Source organism: Zootoca vivipara, chromosome 13 (assembly GCF_963506605.1).
Source record: "Zootoca vivipara chromosome 13, rZooViv1.1, whole genome shotgun sequence".
Classification (NCBI taxonomy): domain Eukaryota; kingdom Metazoa; phylum Chordata; class Lepidosauria; order Squamata; family Lacertidae; genus Zootoca; species Zootoca vivipara.
In genome coordinates, this window is record NC_083288.1 from 3943522 (window position 1) to 3962518 (window position 18997).

At 43.5% G+C, this 18997-nt stretch overlaps 1 protein-coding gene across 1 annotated transcript in view; it reads left to right on the forward strand.

Annotated features, from left to right (window-relative positions):
* Positions 1–18997, forward strand: part of MOCOS (molybdenum cofactor sulfurase) — an 87832-nt gene that overhangs the window by 20575 nt on the left and 48260 nt on the right. The window contains exon 5 of the mRNA XM_035135079.2: positions 9128–9204. Within this exon, the coding sequence (XP_034990970.1) occupies positions 9128–9204 (77 nt within the window). The remainder of the gene's footprint in view (positions 1–9127; positions 9205–18997) is intronic.

Below are 18997 nucleotides of genomic sequence, written 5' to 3' on the forward strand. Positions count from 1 at the left end.
TCCTTTGAGAACTTTCGAGACTCTGAATCAGAGCGATGGATTGTTACTTTTATTTGCAGATACATTGTTTATTAACTAATTGTTTACTGGGCAACATTTGGATTGTTTTTATTTCCAACAGTGGCAATGTTTCCACCAAAGCAACAAAAGTTTTAAATTCATGTGGTGTGAGGTATGAATCTTCCCCAGATTGGGGGGGGGGGGAATGATACAAGGAATTTAATTTTCAATGGTTTTGAATCAAGACCTCCATTCACATGGCAGGAATTGAAATATATTTGGGAGCTATTACAGCATATTTAAAGGGACGCGGGTGGCGCTGTGGGTTAAACCACAGGGCCTAGGGCTTGCCAAGCAGAAGGTCGGTGGTTTGAATCCCCGCAACGGGATGAGCTCCCAGTGCTTGGTCCCAGCTCCTGCCAACCTAGCAGTTCGAAAGCACATCAAAGTGCAAGTAGATAAATAGGTATCGCTCCGGCAGGAAGGTAAACGGCGTTTCCGTGCGCTGCTCTGGTTCACCAGAAGTGGCTTTGTCATGCTGGCCACATGACCTGGAAGCTATACGCTGGCTCCCTTGGCCAGTAACGCGAGATGAGTGCCGCAACCCCAGAGTCGGTCACGAGTCGGTCAGGAGTCCCTTTACCTTTACAGCATATTTAATAAATTACATTCTAAAAAAGATGTGGAGGTAGGAAGTGACATGGAAGGCTGTGTTCTAAAATCTTGTAACAAGGAAAGAGTTTATATGTTTAGTATTAATTTGTGGAGCAGAATATGTTGGTAAAATAATTCACTTTAGTAGCTTGCCTTAAATCCATTTACAATGAAAAATGGGGCAAAAATCACTAGAGAAGTCACACTTTTTTTATTCTGCAGAGTTCTCAGGAACAAGACTAATTCCAACACAGGCATTTCTGATTAGGACACCAAAGCAATGCAATTTCCCCCTTCTAGTAGGTATGAAAAGCCTGTTTGAAGAATATATTGCTACTCAGAACATTTCTGGACTATTCTTGTTTCCCTCCCTCTGCCCACTTAAAATATTGCTTCCCTTACTTTGGATATGAGGTTTTATTGAAATGGCTGGAGGAGTATTTTGTGATGCTAATAGCTGTCCTCCTGCATTATCTGTGTCTCCTTAGAATGTGAACTCCTTGGCTTTATGAGGTAGAGGGAAAAGAGGGGGAAGCTGCTGTTCAAATCCCCTTTCAGCCGGTGGCGTGCGGTGAAATTTTTCATAGGGGAACAGTTAGGGTTGTACAGTTGGGGACCCCAAGGGTCACTTAGTCCAATTGTGTGCAAGGCAGGAATCTCCACTCAAGCATCCCTGGCAGATGCCTAGAAACCTTCAATGAAGGAGAGTCCACAGTCTCCCAAGGAAGTCCATCCTCCAGCCAGTCAATTTGCCAATTCCTAGCACCTTGCAAAAAGAAAAAAAACCTTTGGCTTTGCTTTGACAACCCCAGGCGGAAGGGTGGATTCCACACACACACACCCCACTAAAAAAAACACCATTTTAAACACACACACACCCTTTCTTCATCATCTCCCTATGATTGTGTTGTTAGTTGTTGAATGTTGCTGCTGTTCTTTCAGGTTCTGGCAGATTGGGGCGAGGGGGTTGTTTTATTAAAACACCATGCTTTCAAAACACACACACACACAGAGGCTGAAGGAGATGAGGGAGGAAGTGAAATATGAAGGTTGCAGGGTTGCGTGTCGAGGTTGCGTGTCAAGGACATCCCCCCAATAAATCACACATCACAAAGCAATTTAAGTTTAAGGTTTTTGGCATTATTTTGGCCACAACTTTATTTAAAATACAACCAAATGTGAGTGGTTGCTTAGGCATTGGTTCATCCATCTGTCCCCCCACCCTGGGACAGATCTGACATCCCTAGCCACCTAGGGAAGTCAGTAGGTAAACACCCCCTGAGAGAGGATGGCCCTTCACCTCTCCCCGAATGTTCCCCGAGGCTCTTGCTCTTGTATGGCCCTAGCCCCTTGTGGGGGTACAGATGAGAGCCCGTTGAGCCCCAGGATTCCTTTAATGGAATACCCCTATAAGCAGCAGCAATTTTGAGGAGTAGGCCCAGCCTTTCCAACAATTTTTTTAACCAATGCCTAACTGCCAACCTTACAAATTGTGACGATTTGCTATGCAGTAGGCAAAAACCAAATGGCAACAGCCAATCAGCCAAATGGACAAAATTCCTACCGGGCCCCTTCCCCAAAGCAGGCGGCCCCATGACAAGCATAGCAATGTCAAAGCATAAGGACCTTAAAGAGGGTGGACGGGCGGGTGACCCGTTGCACTGGCAAAAGTGAAACTAAAAGCTGCACACAAAGAATTTATACCCGCTATCACTATCAACCATTAACTTGCAACATGACTCCCCACCCCCAACAAACTGTCCAATCCCCCTGTGGCCATTAGACTAATCTGGCCAGCAACCCCAGGGGATGTCCTGTTAACCCCTACTGCAAAACCCGGTATCTTGTCTTCCACTCCCACCCCATAGGCACCTCAGGCTTTCCGACTGCTCTTCCTTTAAAAGGAAGGAGAAGGGGCTGCAGTTCTGCTTCAAGCAGCCACTTTCTGCTCATTGGTGTGTATTGCTCTGCAGGGTCATGCGGTTTTGCAGCCTTTGTGGAGGTAATCAGAGAGACAGGCAGACGCAGATGCATATGCACACATGGGCATAGCCAGGATTTTTGTTAGGGGGACAGGCCTGTTGTTGGGTGGGGGGCAGAACCTCAGCTATGTATTTTTATAGATTTTGGGGCTTCCTCCCCCCCCCGGCTATTCCCGCGCGCGCGCGCACACACACACACACACAGAGCCTAGAGACCCTGGCTAAGCAGGTACATGGAAAGGTACTGCTGCTGGCGAGCATTAAGGGGGCTAGGCTACTCCCACTAGTTGCTGGACCGCACGCCATTGCTTCCAGCCCTTAAAGCTCACTGTATTTCTGTAGACAAATGTACCAATGTCACAAGATGTTATGCATTTATTTATTGCATTTATATACCATCTTCCTGGGAAAGATGTTGGGAAAGATGGAGGGCACTAGGAGAAGGGGACGACAGAGGATGAGATGGTTGGACAGTGTTCTCGAAGCTACGAACATGAGTTTGACCAAACTGCGGGAGGCAGTGAAGGGCAGGAGTGCCTGGCGTGCTCTGGTCCATGGGGTCACAAAGAGTTGGACACGACTAAACAACAACAACCATCTTCCTGCCAAGTTACCCAGTTTTTATATACTAAAACAAAGAAATGCAGATTTTCTCAGGCAGGTTGATAGAACATAGACTTTTTCTCTTCTGACTTCCCTCAGGGCAGCCCTTGAGCAGATATAAGAGAAGTAACCCTAGCAATTCTCCAAAGGCTAATTGATGGCCTCATACAACTGTGCTGAAGTTCATAAATTCAATTGCTAGTTAAGAAGTTGGATTCAGTAATCGGGTGATGCTTGAGTTTGATTCAGTGTCAGGACAGTAAACTTGATCAGACACTCCCAAGGATTACCCCAACCCAAAACAGGCATGCCAAAACAGGCTTGTGTTAATGTGGAAAGAAGGAAGGAGAAAATGAAATTCATTTTAATTTGCCTTACTCTGGAAAGTGCTGCCTCTCTTCACATCTAGTTGGAACCATTCAGTAACTTTTTTCCCATTTCATCCTTTAGCTTTCTCTGCATGTCTAAATTAGTTAATTATCATATTTCACTAAACAATGACATCGATTCAAGCACTTTCTACTGGGTTTTGGAAACTTCTCCCTGTGTTTTTAGCCTGAAGCTGCTTTTCTGTGAAATAATCTGCATATAGTTAGCTTTCAAGATGTTCAGCAGGGCATCTTAAGAAGACTTAGTTGCTGAGTAACTGTCACACAGAAGTGGGTCTTAGTATTATGTTCCATATTACATTTCAGGCAGTATGACAAATAGCATCATAATAACTTTGACTCAGTTGTCATTAATTATAACTGAAATGTAATCACAGCTGGGATTTTGCCTAGTAATTGCAACCTATAGAGGCAAACATTAATATGTACAGGGAAAAACATACTTTCATAAACTTAGGCAGTAAATCAAGGCAATATATCTGCATGACCTGAAAAATCCTAACAGGCTGAGGTTAAGATAGCAAAATATTTGGAAAAGTTTCAACTGTTTGCTTTACAAATGTTACTGCATTGAATGCATATGTGTGTGTGTGTGTGTTTTGTGTCACCCAGCTGCCAATGCTCAGCTGTGGAAATAGTCAGGAAAAGACAGGGTAAGAAGTATGTATAGATAAAATATTTAACCCCATATAGCAGAGCTTCACTGGCTGCTAGTTTGTTTCCGAGTTAGATTTAAGGTTGATACTGACCTTTAAAGCCCTACATGACCTGGGGCACATTAGAGTGTGTGCCTATTATTCATTACTGAGGTAGAGAAACATTTCCAGCCCAAGGGCTCATTGCCTCATAGGCCGCTTGCCAGTGTTGGGCAGGGCCCAGTGGCGCCAACCATAGGGTGTGGAAAGGGCTTCAGCCCCCTCATTATTTATGGGTAGGGGGCTGAGCCCCGCTGCTATCTTTTGTAGCCTGGTGCTGCCAGGCGGGCGTGGGATGCACAGAGGGTGAAGATCACCCTCCACGCACCCCCCCTGCTGTTGCTGGGTGAGAGCTTGTGCAGGGGGCGTGGTATGTGGAAGGTGAATATCTGCATAGCCTGCCCACTGCCACCACCAGGTGAGCACTCATGCACTGGGAGGGGGCAGGACGCGTAGAGGGGCACATGTGTATGACATCATGCGATACTGGGCCCCCTCAACATGGGGGGCAAGTCTGTGCCCCTGGCAGGTGAGTTGAGCAACATACAGTACACAACTCTTACCTATGTGCAGTAGGCTACAATTTTGCCATGTAAAAGTTCATACAAACACCTCTCTCCATCATAGCTGCCAAGTCTCCCGTATTCCCTGGGAAACCCCCATTTTTCCAGCTGTTCCCAGCCGAAAAAACTGATTTTTTTTTGTTTTTTACCGGTTTATTCTGGCGCGGTGGCCATTTTGGAACTGGGCGGAGCATGCTCAGAAGCGACTTTTGATGCTGCTTTGCCCAGTTCCAAAATGGCTGCAGCGTGACGTCTGGTGCGGCGGCCATTTTGGAACAGGGCAGAGCAGCATCAAAAGTAGCTTCTGAGCATGCTCCGCCCAGTTCCAAAATGGCGGCAGTGCTACTTCCGGTCTGCTACTTCCGGTCCAGTCCCTTATTTCTCAGGCTGGAACTTGGCAGCTATGCTCTCCATTCAATGAAACAAGGGGGATTGTCCAATTTCCATGACATTTCCAGCAAGGCCAAAGCACTCGGGGAGCCAGTGAGGGGTGTGACCAGGGCAGAGGCATTGCTTGGGAAGAATCCCAGGGGCCAGGTGCAGAATGCTGGAGGGCCACATTTGGATTCTGGGCCTGAAGTTCAGTATGTTATTGCTATAGTATATGCCAACATTGCGATCTTCTGATCGACCCCTGCTCTTTTCTTTCCCATCTCAAGTGCTGTGGTGGCAACCCAATCGGGGCAAGTAATTTGTGGCAGTGAAACCTTGTTCATGAAATGCTCTGCTTCGCAGAGCCCATGACCCTAGCTCATACCTTTGGAGAGTAAATGTTTCTACCTTGGAGCTTTCCTTTTGTTGTGTTAATTGTAGAAATAATGGGGTTTTAATGTGGTTAGTTACAAAGGGAACTTACTAAAAAATTTATGTTAGTAAGGCACATTGTGTATCTGTTGAGTGGAAAGGCAGGATAAAAAAAATACTATATAATTCTCCAGCAAGGAACAAGCTTTATTGAAGCCTTGGTAGCTAATCTACTTTTAGCCCAGTATGGAGGATTCTTGTGACTGTGCTCCCAAAGGAAAAGTGATATGAAAATCTCCCAACCCAGGGTTAAATCTTGTGTTGCTGAAATTCAAACTTGCAAATGGGTTCATAAGAGGTATTAGTGCAATGCTAGAGTGACATAAATGAATCTCTGGCAGTTATAACAGCAGAGCAGGTAAAAACAGGGCATGTCATGAGCAGGATGTGGGTATGACATAATTGTGTCACATCCAACGGACCCTCTGAGTTCATTTTTGATCTCTTCTTAGAGTGGGCCCACTCAATGCACTGTCATATTCACTTATGGAATGTGAATGGTGGTTGCAATTGGGTAAAGACATGAGAATTCATGTAGAGTGTCCTATACAGGTTTATCAGGACAACAAAGCATGTTTGGCTTTGCTAACTTCTGAGAGTTGTAAGCAAAGCACAAAGGACTTGCAGTTGAAATTATGATGTGCAAGAGAATGTGTTCAGACTGGACTTGTAACGGTGTCCTGCATGCCAGGAAATGAAATTCCTGCTGATTTGTTGTCCAATGTTGTTCCCAAAGAACAACACTGAACTTATGTACAGAAACTGCGATTGTTTTGACACACGGCCCAGGGAGATACATAGAAGTGGGGGGGGGGGGTTAGCTTTCTATTTTCTCTCATTGTGCAGTTAGACAGTCACAAGACTGTGTTTGCACATTCCAGCACAGCACTGTTGGAATCACGGGATAGGATGTGATGCTGTTTCCTGTTTCCGTTGTTGTATTTTTTTCCTTCGGACTTCTTTCAGCGAGAGGAGACATGTTTTCCTTTGTTCCGCTTAACTCTTAGCAATAAAGTAGTTTTAGTGCACAACCTCTGGCCTCACTCCGCTGTGTTTACTCTGCAAGATTTATGGAACATGTGCCTGATCTCTACAGACAGACTCGGGTCATGAATCACGTCGGGAGGCGGCTGGAATGTTCCTGCATTATGTCTGGGGGATCTTCGTTCCCCGCCCCCCTTAGGGAGAGAATCTGCCAATCCTAAAATGGATATTCAGGTTTTATTTCCGTAGAAAGCCATGAACCAAATTTTATACTTACAGTATTTTGTTTCTTTAGCCACAGTCCAGTTACCCATTTCCATGCACTTCAAATTCTGTTGAAATCAACAGGACCACCAGTCTCTGTTTGTGGTCATATTCAGTTTGTACAGTGATTGTTTTACAGTAGCTTCTTCCTGTTTCTTCCTCCTGGAATGATTTTTTGTTTGTTTGTTTGTTTTGACTGCATCAGACCAACATGGCTACCTACCTGTAACTTCTTCCTGTACAGTATTTTTTCCTGATAGTCCACCTACATGATCTACGTTTAAGGCAGAGAGATGGAGAGAAGTATGCAGAGCATAGTGGTGGAACTTCCCATTTTTTCATTTATGTTTGGTTTTGGAGAACTTACACATCTCACAAAAACAGTTTGCACATACAAGGCAATTTAACCCCATGAAAACTTCCTGTTTCTTATATGAGGAATCATTTTATAGTACAGGCATCCCCCCACTTACACATGTTCTACTCATGCACAACCACATACATATATATGCGGCACCAGGAAATAATTACATAATCTAATTCATACCCAGAAATGGCAGGAGAGAGCTGGAGAGTCCCTTAGGCTCCCTAGGAGATGCTCCCCGGGGCCTGAAGGGGATGTCAGTGAGTGCGGAAGAAGCCCTGAAGAGACCAGAGGTGATGCGGAGCTTTGTTTAGGCTGCTGAAGCCTCTCCACCTAACAGCTGGCGTGCGGGATAGCAAAGCAGCAGCAGCCTTTTTCCTGCACATCCTCCAGCCTCCTGTTGGCCCCAGAGCTTCAATTCTAGTGGTGGTCATTTTTGGATACAGTATTTTTGGTGTGGGTTGGAGTAAGAGTGGCAGAGAGGGCGTTTAAAGGATGTTTAGAGAATGCTCCCCACTTTATGTGATTTAACGTGGGGAGGGCTCAGAACATAACCCCTGTGCAAGTAGGGAGTAAGCAGTATTGTGGGGTGGGTGGGTGGGTGGGTGGGTGGGTGAAATAAATGTCTCCACAAAATACATGGAAATGAAAAACACATCAAACATGATTTAGCTGAGTCTCTTTCGCTGTTAACATATTTGCAACTACTTGCCAGTGTCTCACAGACACGAACACATCTCAGTTTTCTTTCAAAGAGAGAGAGAGAGAGAGAGAGAGGAGCAAATTATACCACCCACAGTCCTAAGTAAGACTGAACTATTTTTCTAAAGCCTCCTAGCCAGCAGATTTGGAGCACAGGTTTGTGATTTCTCCCTTGTGTGAGATCTCTGTACTGCAAGATGATAAATTGCAATTGCAATTGCGGTTTTTTTTGTGCATGTGCTGAATTAAAAGTTGATGCAAAGTATACCAACTTGTAGTATGTATCAAGAACCCCCGCTTCTCTGGCATCAGTGATCATTTTCTTTTTCTCCCCTAACGCCCTGCAGATCTTGTTTCTTAGTGGGCTCATGCTAAGTCAAGCACTTTTGGGATTGGTCTGCCCAATAATTACTGTTGGAAACTTAATTGAAGTATTTTGACAGTCTGTTCTAATTATCTTCCTTCAAACCTACAAATGCAAGTAAGGTTTATTATGGGTTCTTTAAACCTGGGATTGGTCTCTCTAGAGAGATTAATATGTTACATATCTGAGTTTTAATTAATACAGTTTCTTAGTCCCAATAAGACCTTGTTCAAATTCTACAGGGGGGATTAAGGTAACCATGTCAAAATAAGTCCCTACAAAGAAAGGATATTTGTACCCTGGTTGAGCTCTCCCTTATGGTGATGTGTTACAGGAGAGATTCATCAGATAGTCTCTTGAGGAAGAAAAATTGTACAGTACAAGAAAGCCAAATTCCCAACTTGGGATGGCAGATACATGGAGTCATTTTGGATTTTCTTCCCATAGTCAAGAGTCAAGACTGATTTAAGATTTATTAGATGAGAAAAATGGCAGTTCTACCAAATTCACTTTGGCTATGGTGATATTTTGTTTGGTTGCTATATATATTTGGCTATGCTCCATGAAATACCTGAAAAGTCTAGCAAATCCCTTTTCTGTAATTTAATACTGAATATATATATTCCCATAGCTAGGTCAATACCTTCCTAAGGTTTATGAATTTTTGCTAAATAACTTTTGATTTTTATAGTGTGTAAATGAATAGCAACAAAAGTTGATTGCAATGTGATTCTCTCTCTCTTTTTTCAATTCATGCAGGTTTGAGGATGGGACTGTTTCTTTCCTTGATATTATTGCACTAAAGCATGGATTTGATGCCTTGGAAAGACTTACAGGTTAGTCTGCTGTCCTGGGTGTTGTGTATTGAATCTGTACTAGCTGACCCGGCCACGCGTTGCTGTGTTTTTTTTTTTTTTTTGAGTTTTGAAATCATTTGTATTTAGAAAGGTAATGGCTTGTTTTTTTAAAAAAAATTGGATGTATTCTTTTTGTCCGGATGTATTAACTTTGTCCTTGGATTTTTGGGTATATATTTTTTGAGTTATTACGATTGTTGTTTGTTTGTTGGTTTGGTTTGGGGGTTTTTTTAGTGACTGTCCCCCATTTAAAAAAAAAATCGATCCGTAGTCCGAAAACACAGCAAGACACACAGACACCAGCTGAGTAAAATCTCCTCCAAACCTGTCCCCCCCTCCAAAAAAAGATTGAAGTAGATCCCGTTAAGTCCACAACACTCTCACACACACCGCCCGAAGCAGTACACCCCCCACCATCCCCTTCCCGAGCGTCCCCCGTTGGAAAAAAACCCGATCAGTAGCCCGAAAACCCAACACACACACAGGAGTCGAGGAAAATCCCCTCCCAGCCCGTCCCCCCTCCAAAAATAGACGGAAGTACAGTCCGGTAAGTCCACAACACTCACATACACACCGACCAAAACACTACAGCCCCACCATCCACTCCCCGACCGTCCCCCGCTGGGAAAAAAACCACTATCCGGTTCCCGCAAACCACATCACACACAAACACACACCATCCAATCTACATCCCTTCCCTGCCCGTCCCCCGCTCAGAAACTGAAGATTATAACATTAGAAGGGGCGATTTGAGTCGGGTGGCAGTTAAAATGGGGGGCAGGCTTTGAGGAGGCGATGGCCGTGTGTCTTTGGTAGTTGCAGTGTGGGATCTGCTTTTGTGGTGTTTGGAGGTGGGAGCGTGCGATCAGGCTTTCTATTGGATGCTGCTGGGGTCTTCAGAGCTTCTGCTGGTGACGTCTAATTTGGGCACCACTTTTTTGTGTTTAATCATTATTTTAGGTGTGAAATAATGTGGAAATAATGTGGAATTTAGGTGTGGCAAATTTCCAAAGGCAGCCCCACGTAGAACACATTACAGTAATTCAAATGAGATGTAACTAAGGCGTTCTTGCCTGATGGCTCTCCAGCCAGCCACTGCAAAGGGTTCTCCCTCTTTTGGAACTGAGGAGGGAGGAAACAGCAAGTTGCACCCTCATTTCACCCAGATCCTTTATAAACATTTATTTAAAGGACCTTTTTTAAGCTTCTGGAAAACAATTCAAAGCAAGCAGCCATCATGGTTCGTGTACTGCCAGAGAGGCCCAGCTGAACCAGGGTCACCCCTCTTTGGTGAGCTCCTCTTCCATGACAAGAGTTAAAGATAAGGGCTAGAGACCCTGGTCTTAGAATAAGGAACCACAGCTCCCTGCCAGCTTATTTCTTTTTAAAATCATTGTTTGGCTTTTTGCTTAATGAAAATGCACACGCAACCATTTAAAGCACAGAGTTGCCTTATCGGAAGCAAGTGTTTAAAGGAGTTGTGTTTTGCGCAAGATGCTCTTAAGCTAAATGGACTTAATTAACTAAATGTAATCATTGACCATTTATTTATTTGATTGATGAACATATGACGGAACAAAGTTGAGTTTTTGCCAATTTAATTAAGGTTTTGAGTCTAGCTGATGGATGAATTTTGGTTCTTTAAATTGGTAAATAAAACAACATATTCCATTTGAAATTTAAACAACAGTGTTAATGAATCAGATCTTTCAGCAACTGATTTTTCAGTATGATGAACAGAGTTCATGAGAAGCCTGGAATGAGTTTGTATATTGATCAGGTCACATTTAAAGATTTATGTTTAGTTAACAAAATTGAGTTTGCCTACAGACATGGCGGCTATGGGTCCGAATAGGCCTTGATCACCTTTATTGGGAGAAGGACATGGGGAGTGCAACCCTGTTGGTGGCTTTTGATACCATAGACCATAGACCAGGATGGTCCAACCTCCCAAACCAAGTAATAATAATATAATAATTTATTATTTATACCCCACCCATCTGGCTGGGTTTCCCCACTCTGGGCCACAAGAGTACTTCAGTACAGAACCTGTTTGCCGCACGCTGCCTTGTTGTATGGCAGGGTGGGGGGGAGCCAGGCCAAAATTTGATGCCTCCTCCAACCTTTGTGCTGCCTTCCCAAAGCTGTGTAAGCAAGGAGGTGGCTTTGGGAAGGTGGGCTTTTACCCAGCTTTGGGAAGGCAGCCCAAGTGCGGAGCGGGGTATCAAATGTTTCTGGGGGCTGCCAAAAAAGGCCTTGAGCGCCACATGTGGCTCTCAGGCGATGCCTTGGACCACACTGCCATAGACCATGGTATTCTCCTGAGCTGACTTGTGAGAATGGGTCTGAGAGAGACTATTTCACAGTGATGCCGAGCGGCATTCGTCTTTTTTTGGGGGATGAAGTCAAACGGTTGGAAAGTTACAGCACCTGCTGTGACTGTGGAGACTGACATGGGGGAGTCATGTTTTGTTGCATCTGGGGCAGATGAAGGCATCTGGTAAATAAGTAATATACTTTGTGCCTTGCAGTGGATCAGAATATAGTCCTTTCAAACTCTGCAACATTTTTAGAACTCCATAATCTCAACAATATAGTCAATCTGTTTGCAGATCAAATGCATTCTCAAATATGAATGGATTTATTTCATTCTGCCCGGACACTGAGGTCCAGCACTGAGGGCCTTCTGGCGGTTCCCTCGTTGCGAGAAGCCAAGTTGCAGGGAACTAGGCAGAGGGCCTTCTTGGTGGTGGCGCCTACCCTGTGGAACGCCCTCCCAACAGATGTCAAAGAGGAAAACAACTACCAGACTTTTAGAAGACATCTGAAGGCAGCCCTGTTCAGGGAGGCTTTTAATGTTTAATAGATTACTGTGTTTTATTTTTCTGTTGGAAGCCGCCCAGAGTGGCTGGGGAAACCCAGCCAGATGGGCAGGGTATAAATAATAAATTATTATTATTATTATTATTATTATTATTATTATTATTATTATTATTATTATTATTTACTTACAACTGCTGTGGGGTTTGTTTGATGAAGAATTGCAACTGCTGAGAATTGTGATGCATGAAGTTAAAACACAGCAGCTCAGCAATGTTATGGAGGTAAAATTCATTTTCCTGTGGATGCCTATTTAAGTACTACTTTTTAAAAAAGATATCCTAGCAGGGATTATTTTGTTTGTACTATGTATAGCTCCTCAGGTGACTTGATCCAATCCTTTCTTCAGTGCAGAAACATTAAGATAATTTCAGAAGGACCATATTAAAACAAATGAAAGTTTGCATGTTTTGTGAAATGCTACTTATTCAGCAGCTCCAGATTAAATGGCACTAATAATAAATATCAGATATACTATAGAAAATTATTCTGCAGTCACCATGGGATTAAGTCAGCTGTGCTTTACTCAGCCACCAACTCATGAAATATGTAATAAAGCCTGTTTGACAACTTCTCCTAATTACTAGAGGTATAAAGAACAGTGTCATGTTGTGGTTTGGGGGCAGAACTGGGAAGTGAATTTGAAGTTCACTTTAAACACCTTTGCTGTGTGTGACAAGTTGATCAGGCCTGAGAAACACAGTCTGGGAATCTTTATTTCCAAAAGGGAACACTAGGATGAACAACCAGACCTCAATCTGCAAAGTTGCGAGGGAATATAAGAACAAATCACCAGGCAATGAAAGTTCAGAGGTTTATTTCCAAAATATTGAAGGGAATATTATTGCCTCCTCTCCCCTGCCCTCCCTGGATCCATTTATTTCGCCATTTTGACTTTAAATGGAACTCACAATATTTTGTGAATGTGACAAGAGCCAGGGTTCAAATCCCTTCTCACCCATTAAGTTTACTGAGTGACCTTGGGACAGTCATTCACTCTAAGCATAATCTGCTTCGCAGGGTTGTTGTGAGGATAAAAATGGGGAGGAGGAAAAAAACAATGTATGCCATCTTGAACATCTTGGAGGAAAGGTGGGATATAAATGTTATAAATAAATAAATAAATAAATAAATAAATATTCTGTGGGAACAACAATTTTTTAAAGTGTGAACATTTACTAAGCACCGTTTGAAGATTAAAATATTAAATCACTTGCCCCCTGAAGATCTCAATCTAATAAGAAATAGTGCAAAAGAAAACAGGAGTGAATATAAGCTCTGGAGTAGGATTCTTTCTGGCAGGGAGAAGAAAAGCACCTATTCTTACTCTGGTCAACTGATGCGGCAGGCTGGTTTCCCCCTACAATCAAACCTAAGTAATCAGTAAAGAGTTCTTAGATTCTCAAGGACTTCCCCCACCCGCAAGAAGTAATATATCAGGAAGTGTCACCTGAGAGTAAGACAGAACATTTTGCACCCATACCCCTGGATCCAAAACAAAGCTGGTTTATTTGTGTCTCAGACTCTGTGTTTTTCAGTTTCACTCATAATACACGATAGGTTGTAATGATGTGCTAAGGTAAAGGTAAAAGGTAAAGATACCCCTGACAATTAGGTCCAGTCGCGGACGACTCTGGAGCTGTGGCGCTCATCTCACTTTACTGGCTGAGGGAGCCAGTGTTTGTCCGCAGACAGCTTCCAGGTCATGTGGCCAGCATGACTAAGCCACTTCTGGAGAACAAGAGCAGCACACGGAAACGCCGTTTACCTTCCCGCCGGAGCGGTACCTATTTATCTACCGTACTTGCAGTTTGACGTGCTTTCGAACTGCTAGGTTGGCAGGAGCTGGGACCGAGCAACGGGAGCTCACCCCGTTGCAGGGATTCGAACCGCCGGCCTTCTGATCGGCAAGCCCTAGGCTCTGTGGTTTAGACCAATGTTTCCCAACCTTTGGTCTCTAGCTGTTTTCGGACTACATTTCCCACCATCCCTGACCACTGGTGTTGCTAGCTAGGGATGATGGGAGTTGTAGTCCAAAAACAGCTGGAGACCCAAGGTTGGGAAACACTGGTTTAGACCACAGCGCCACCCGCGACCCTAATGATGGGCTAGATGTAGCCAATACTACCCATAACTCTTGGGAAGATGGCTCACGTATCTCCAAAAAAATCAGTTGACCCTTTCATAAAGTTATCATTCTAGCTTTTCCCCTTCATCTGCAGCAATTAGACAAGAAGAACAAACACAACATTCTGTGCTTCTTTCATGTTGTCTATAGATACCGGTAATTGTAGTTTGCTGGATGTCAGCCATCTTATGTATTGCCCCAGTGGGATTTATGAGAGTTCTCCATTGATCAATAACCAGAGAAAATCTTTGGATTGAAAAATTATCTTTTGAAAAAGCACGGAATGTACTTTGTGGCAGTGCATACAAGGCTAACATTTGACTCTTATTGCTGCCAGCCGAAATACCTCTTTGCTTTTTTTTTTTTTTAAAAAAGAAGAAGCAAATTTCTAAGATACATACTGTACCACAGGGGGAATTGGGCTGCAGCTTGTGGGGGGAGAAGGGGAACAAAAAACCAGGAAAGACAATCCAGACAATTTTTTAAAGACAATCAATAAGAGCAAGAACATCTAAATGGATTTGGGAACGGAAAGCTTCTTTTATAGGTTAGCTCAAGAACTGAACTGTCACACTGGCTCCAGCTTTTGAGATTCCTGGGGTCACACAGTGCTGATAGCACCCCAAAGACCTGCTCCCCTAGGACCAGCACTCCTGCAGCTGCTTGTCTGCCCCCCTATGAGCCCATTTTCTCCAAGCGTTGTGGGGAGGGCGGAGTTGTAGTTGTGGGGAGAGCTGCCAAGTTATCCCTTTTTAAAAGGGATTTTCCATTATGCTGAATAGGCTTCCTCGGGAGAAAAGGGAAAACTTGGCAGCTATGGCGAGCAGCTTTATCCTGTAGTGACACTGCCAGGGTCGGCCCAAGTTGTTTTGCTGCTGTAGGCAAAATCCCCCCCCCCCCCGATGCTGGCAGATCCAGGTTCCTTCCCCATCCCTGTTCCTGCCATTGCATCTGCATGGGCTGCCCCTGGACATTACAACAACTGCTGCCACTCTTTGGCCAAAGAGATTGGTAGCTGCAGTAGTGCTGCTGGTGGGAGGCCCAAGGGATGCTACCACTGGGGTGGGGCCAGGCAAAGTGTCAGCCTCGATGGGCCCTGCATGTCTGTGGACTACAGCAAATGCCCCAGTGGGCAGACTGCTGACTCTGAGCCTGTGTTACGTTTATCTCCTGAACCACCCGGAGCTCTTCAGATGAAGGGTGGTACCGTATATAGATGACGATGATGACACTGTTGAACTGGACAATTGAGCTACATGTGCTTAACAGCTAAACCTGAACACCCAAAGTATTTTTCTGCCGCAAGGAGTTCACATTTATGTGTGAGTTGTGATTATTGTTGTTCTTGTTGTTGTTTACACCAAAGGGCATGCAATCAATTGCATCTGAAAAAGCTTGGTTTAGTTGACTAATTATAATTTACTTGGGAGCCAGACTTCCCATTAATTAAATACACAAATTAAATTGGGAAATTACCTAAACTGTCTGTTGCTGGCATACCGCTATGTCCTTTTCTTCGTGAGCATTCGTCACAAGAGATTAAATTGTAGTAGGATTTGCTGGAGTCTCAGGGTGTGATTTACTGAAATTAGGGGTAGAGGATAATTTTTTTTCGTCCACAACCTACCATAATTAGCCAACCTAATTTGCCCATCTTGGATTTATATGTGGATCAGAACAGAGCTGTCAATTGGAGTACAGTACACATGTATATGACTTTTGTGATGCACTTCAATTTAATGTATTTTTAATCTTTGTTGGAAGCCGCCCACAGTGGCTGGGGAAACCCAGCCAGATGGTCGGGGTACAAATAAATTATTATTATTATTATTATTATTATTATTATTATTATTACTTTAGGTTCAAAACGTGTGCACCAAAATGCATGTTTTACGGAAAAATACATTCAAAGATTATATACTTTAGGGAAAGAATACATATAAAATGAGAAAAAAATTATAGCATTTAAATGCACTTTGAGGTTTTTTTTAAAAAAAAAAGAAATCTGCAAACAGTGAGATGAAACAGAACTATGATTGAGAGTATTTGAAAGTGATTTGGAATGGAAACAGACCCACCTGTCTGCCTGTAGCCACGTGGCATGAGCACTCAAACCCATTGTTTAAAAAGTCAGTATTTCTTGTATTAACAAACAAGGTTTCATACCATCATCTCTTCTTCTTAACTAGAGCAAATTTAAATTTTCAGATTAACAGTTTTTAATTTTTAATCTATTTTTCAGAATAACAGTTCCATGTGCTGCTCTGGCTCGCCAGAAGCAGCTTTGTCATGCTGGCCACATGACCCGGAAGCTGTACGCCAGCTCCCTCGGCCAATAAAGCAAGATGAGTGCCGCAACCCCAGAATCGTCTGCGACTGGACCTAATGGTCAGGGGTCCCTTTACCTTTACCTTACCTGGCCTTGCCTCCACACATCAGCGGAGCATGTTTAACCCCATTCTGCCCTGCCTCCACCCCTGTTCCTCCCTCTTCTGAGTTCAAAAGGACCTGCACATCTGTGATTGCATGTCAACTGGACACGCCTAAAATGGCCGCCACCTGTACAGCCATTCAGTTTCATCCAAAGTCTCATTCACAGTCCTATTTTTCAAAACAAACAAACACATAGAGGCAGCCTGGATTGCCCTGTGTCAGAGTTGAGCATTTGCTTTTTCTTTGTTATTCTTTGCATAACTGATGGGATAAGTAATGGGTGTGGGAAAATGAATACTGTATCCTGCTGGGGGCTGGAAGAGACCTCAGTAATCACTATAGTTAAGTTTAATTTTGTACATTGCATGTGTTGTTTAAAGACCAAAGATCTCTCTTCTTCAGCACTTAAATTTCAAGGGATTATGATAATGCTACTTTGCAGAAGGGACCCAGGTGGCGCTGTGGTTAAACCACTGAGCCTAGGGCTTGCTGATCAGAAGGTTGGCGGTTCGAATCCCTGTGACGGGGTGAGCTCCCGTTGCTTGGTCCCAGCTCCTGCCAACCTAGCAGTTCGAAAGCACGTCAAAATGCAAGTAGATAAATAGGAACCGCTACAGCGGGAAGGTAAACGGCGTTTCCATGTGCTGCTCTGGTTTGCCAGAAGCGGCTTTGTCATGCTGGCCACATGACCTGGAAGCTATACGCCGGCTCCCTCGGCCAATAATGCGAGATGAGCGCGCAACCCCAGAGTCGGTCACGACTGGACCTAATGGTCAGGGGTCCCTTTACCTTTACCTTCACTTTGCAGAAAATAGCTGAAATTACAGGCTGAACTGAACTCCAAGGGGCTACTTTATCCGGATGTTGCGCATGCTCTGTAGCTCTCTCTCGGATAATATATAACATTGGATGTATATAAATGAGATAAAATGATCTAAGTCAGACTGGGAGAGGACTGAATAAAACAATTGACATAAAAGGTCTCTGAGTAATGTTGGAGCACAGCACCTTGATAAAAAAAATGAATTCACAAGAGGGAGCATTTAAGTAAAGCAGCTGTTACCTGGAACATGCGCTTTCCATGTGTGAGCTCTTGCCATGTGTGCGACCTGCACTGGCAATTAGGCACCTGGGAACTTGAGAGCCCCCTGGCATCGGTGTCGTCAGTCTCTGGGGAAGCTGTCTCCTTGGGCTTCGGTCTCAGGATCTGGGACTGGGTTCAGATCTAGCTGGTTCCTCCTCTGTGTCAGAGTGCTGGCTGCTCTTCAAGATCAGGATTGTGACAGCTGATGCAGACAAGCAAGTTCATTCTTTTTCACTGACACTTCAGGTGTTCTGCACTCCTCAAGGAATGTCCCTTGTATGGAAACCTATCTTTTGTCATCTGTGGACATTAGTCTACATTAGTCAGAATACAGCGTTATAACACTGTAACTCCAGATGGCGCTGTAGAGCTGAATACACAACTCAATGATCTTTTCAATTGTGAGATTTACAACTATTTTTGCAGAGCATTTTCAGGGCATTTTTATAGCTGTGTAGATCTAGCTTGTGTCTTCAACAAAACAGGGGAAGAAGCGGGAGTGATAATCAAGGACTGTGCTGTCATTCATCTTTGACCATTGTAGTCCAACAAATACGATATTTTTTTATTTTAAGGGCTCACATGAATTCCAGTTCAGATGTGCTTTCCAACAGTGAGATTATTTAATTCACTCAGAATCAGTGAGCAGAACTCTATAATTTTTTTATTAGCGTTTAAATTTGATACCCCATTTTTGGGAGGCAGGCAAGGGAAAAGTAAGTGGGCTCTTGGGACGCAGGAAAGAACACATTACAGTTTCATTTCTAAGTAGAGGTTTATAATGTGATTACCAAAATGTGAATAACAATAAAAATAGTGTAGCAGTTTATTCCCAACAGGTAGATTTTTTTCTTTCAAATAAAATAGTAACATGCTTTTCCAGCAGGAATCTCCATTCATGCCAAGTTCTTTTCTACATTTGAGCAAAATGTATTTATATGATACAATCATCAAACTCTGGAATGATAAATAGCAGGAATAAAATCCTGTTTCAGGAAATGACTGCAATGAAAGAGCAATTAAAATAAAGCTGGCAAAAAGTTGAAAATATTATTTAAGCTTGAAGAAATCATGGGGGGACGGGGGACGGGACGGGACATTGCACTGGAAACAAAATGTTAAGTCAAAAAGCAACAAATGTATTAAAAGGGTTATACAGTGAAGTATCAGCAGAGTGCTATATATTCACATTCATGCATCTAAATTTCTTTTTAAAAATAAAAACCTGAGCTAGTGTCTTCCACAGT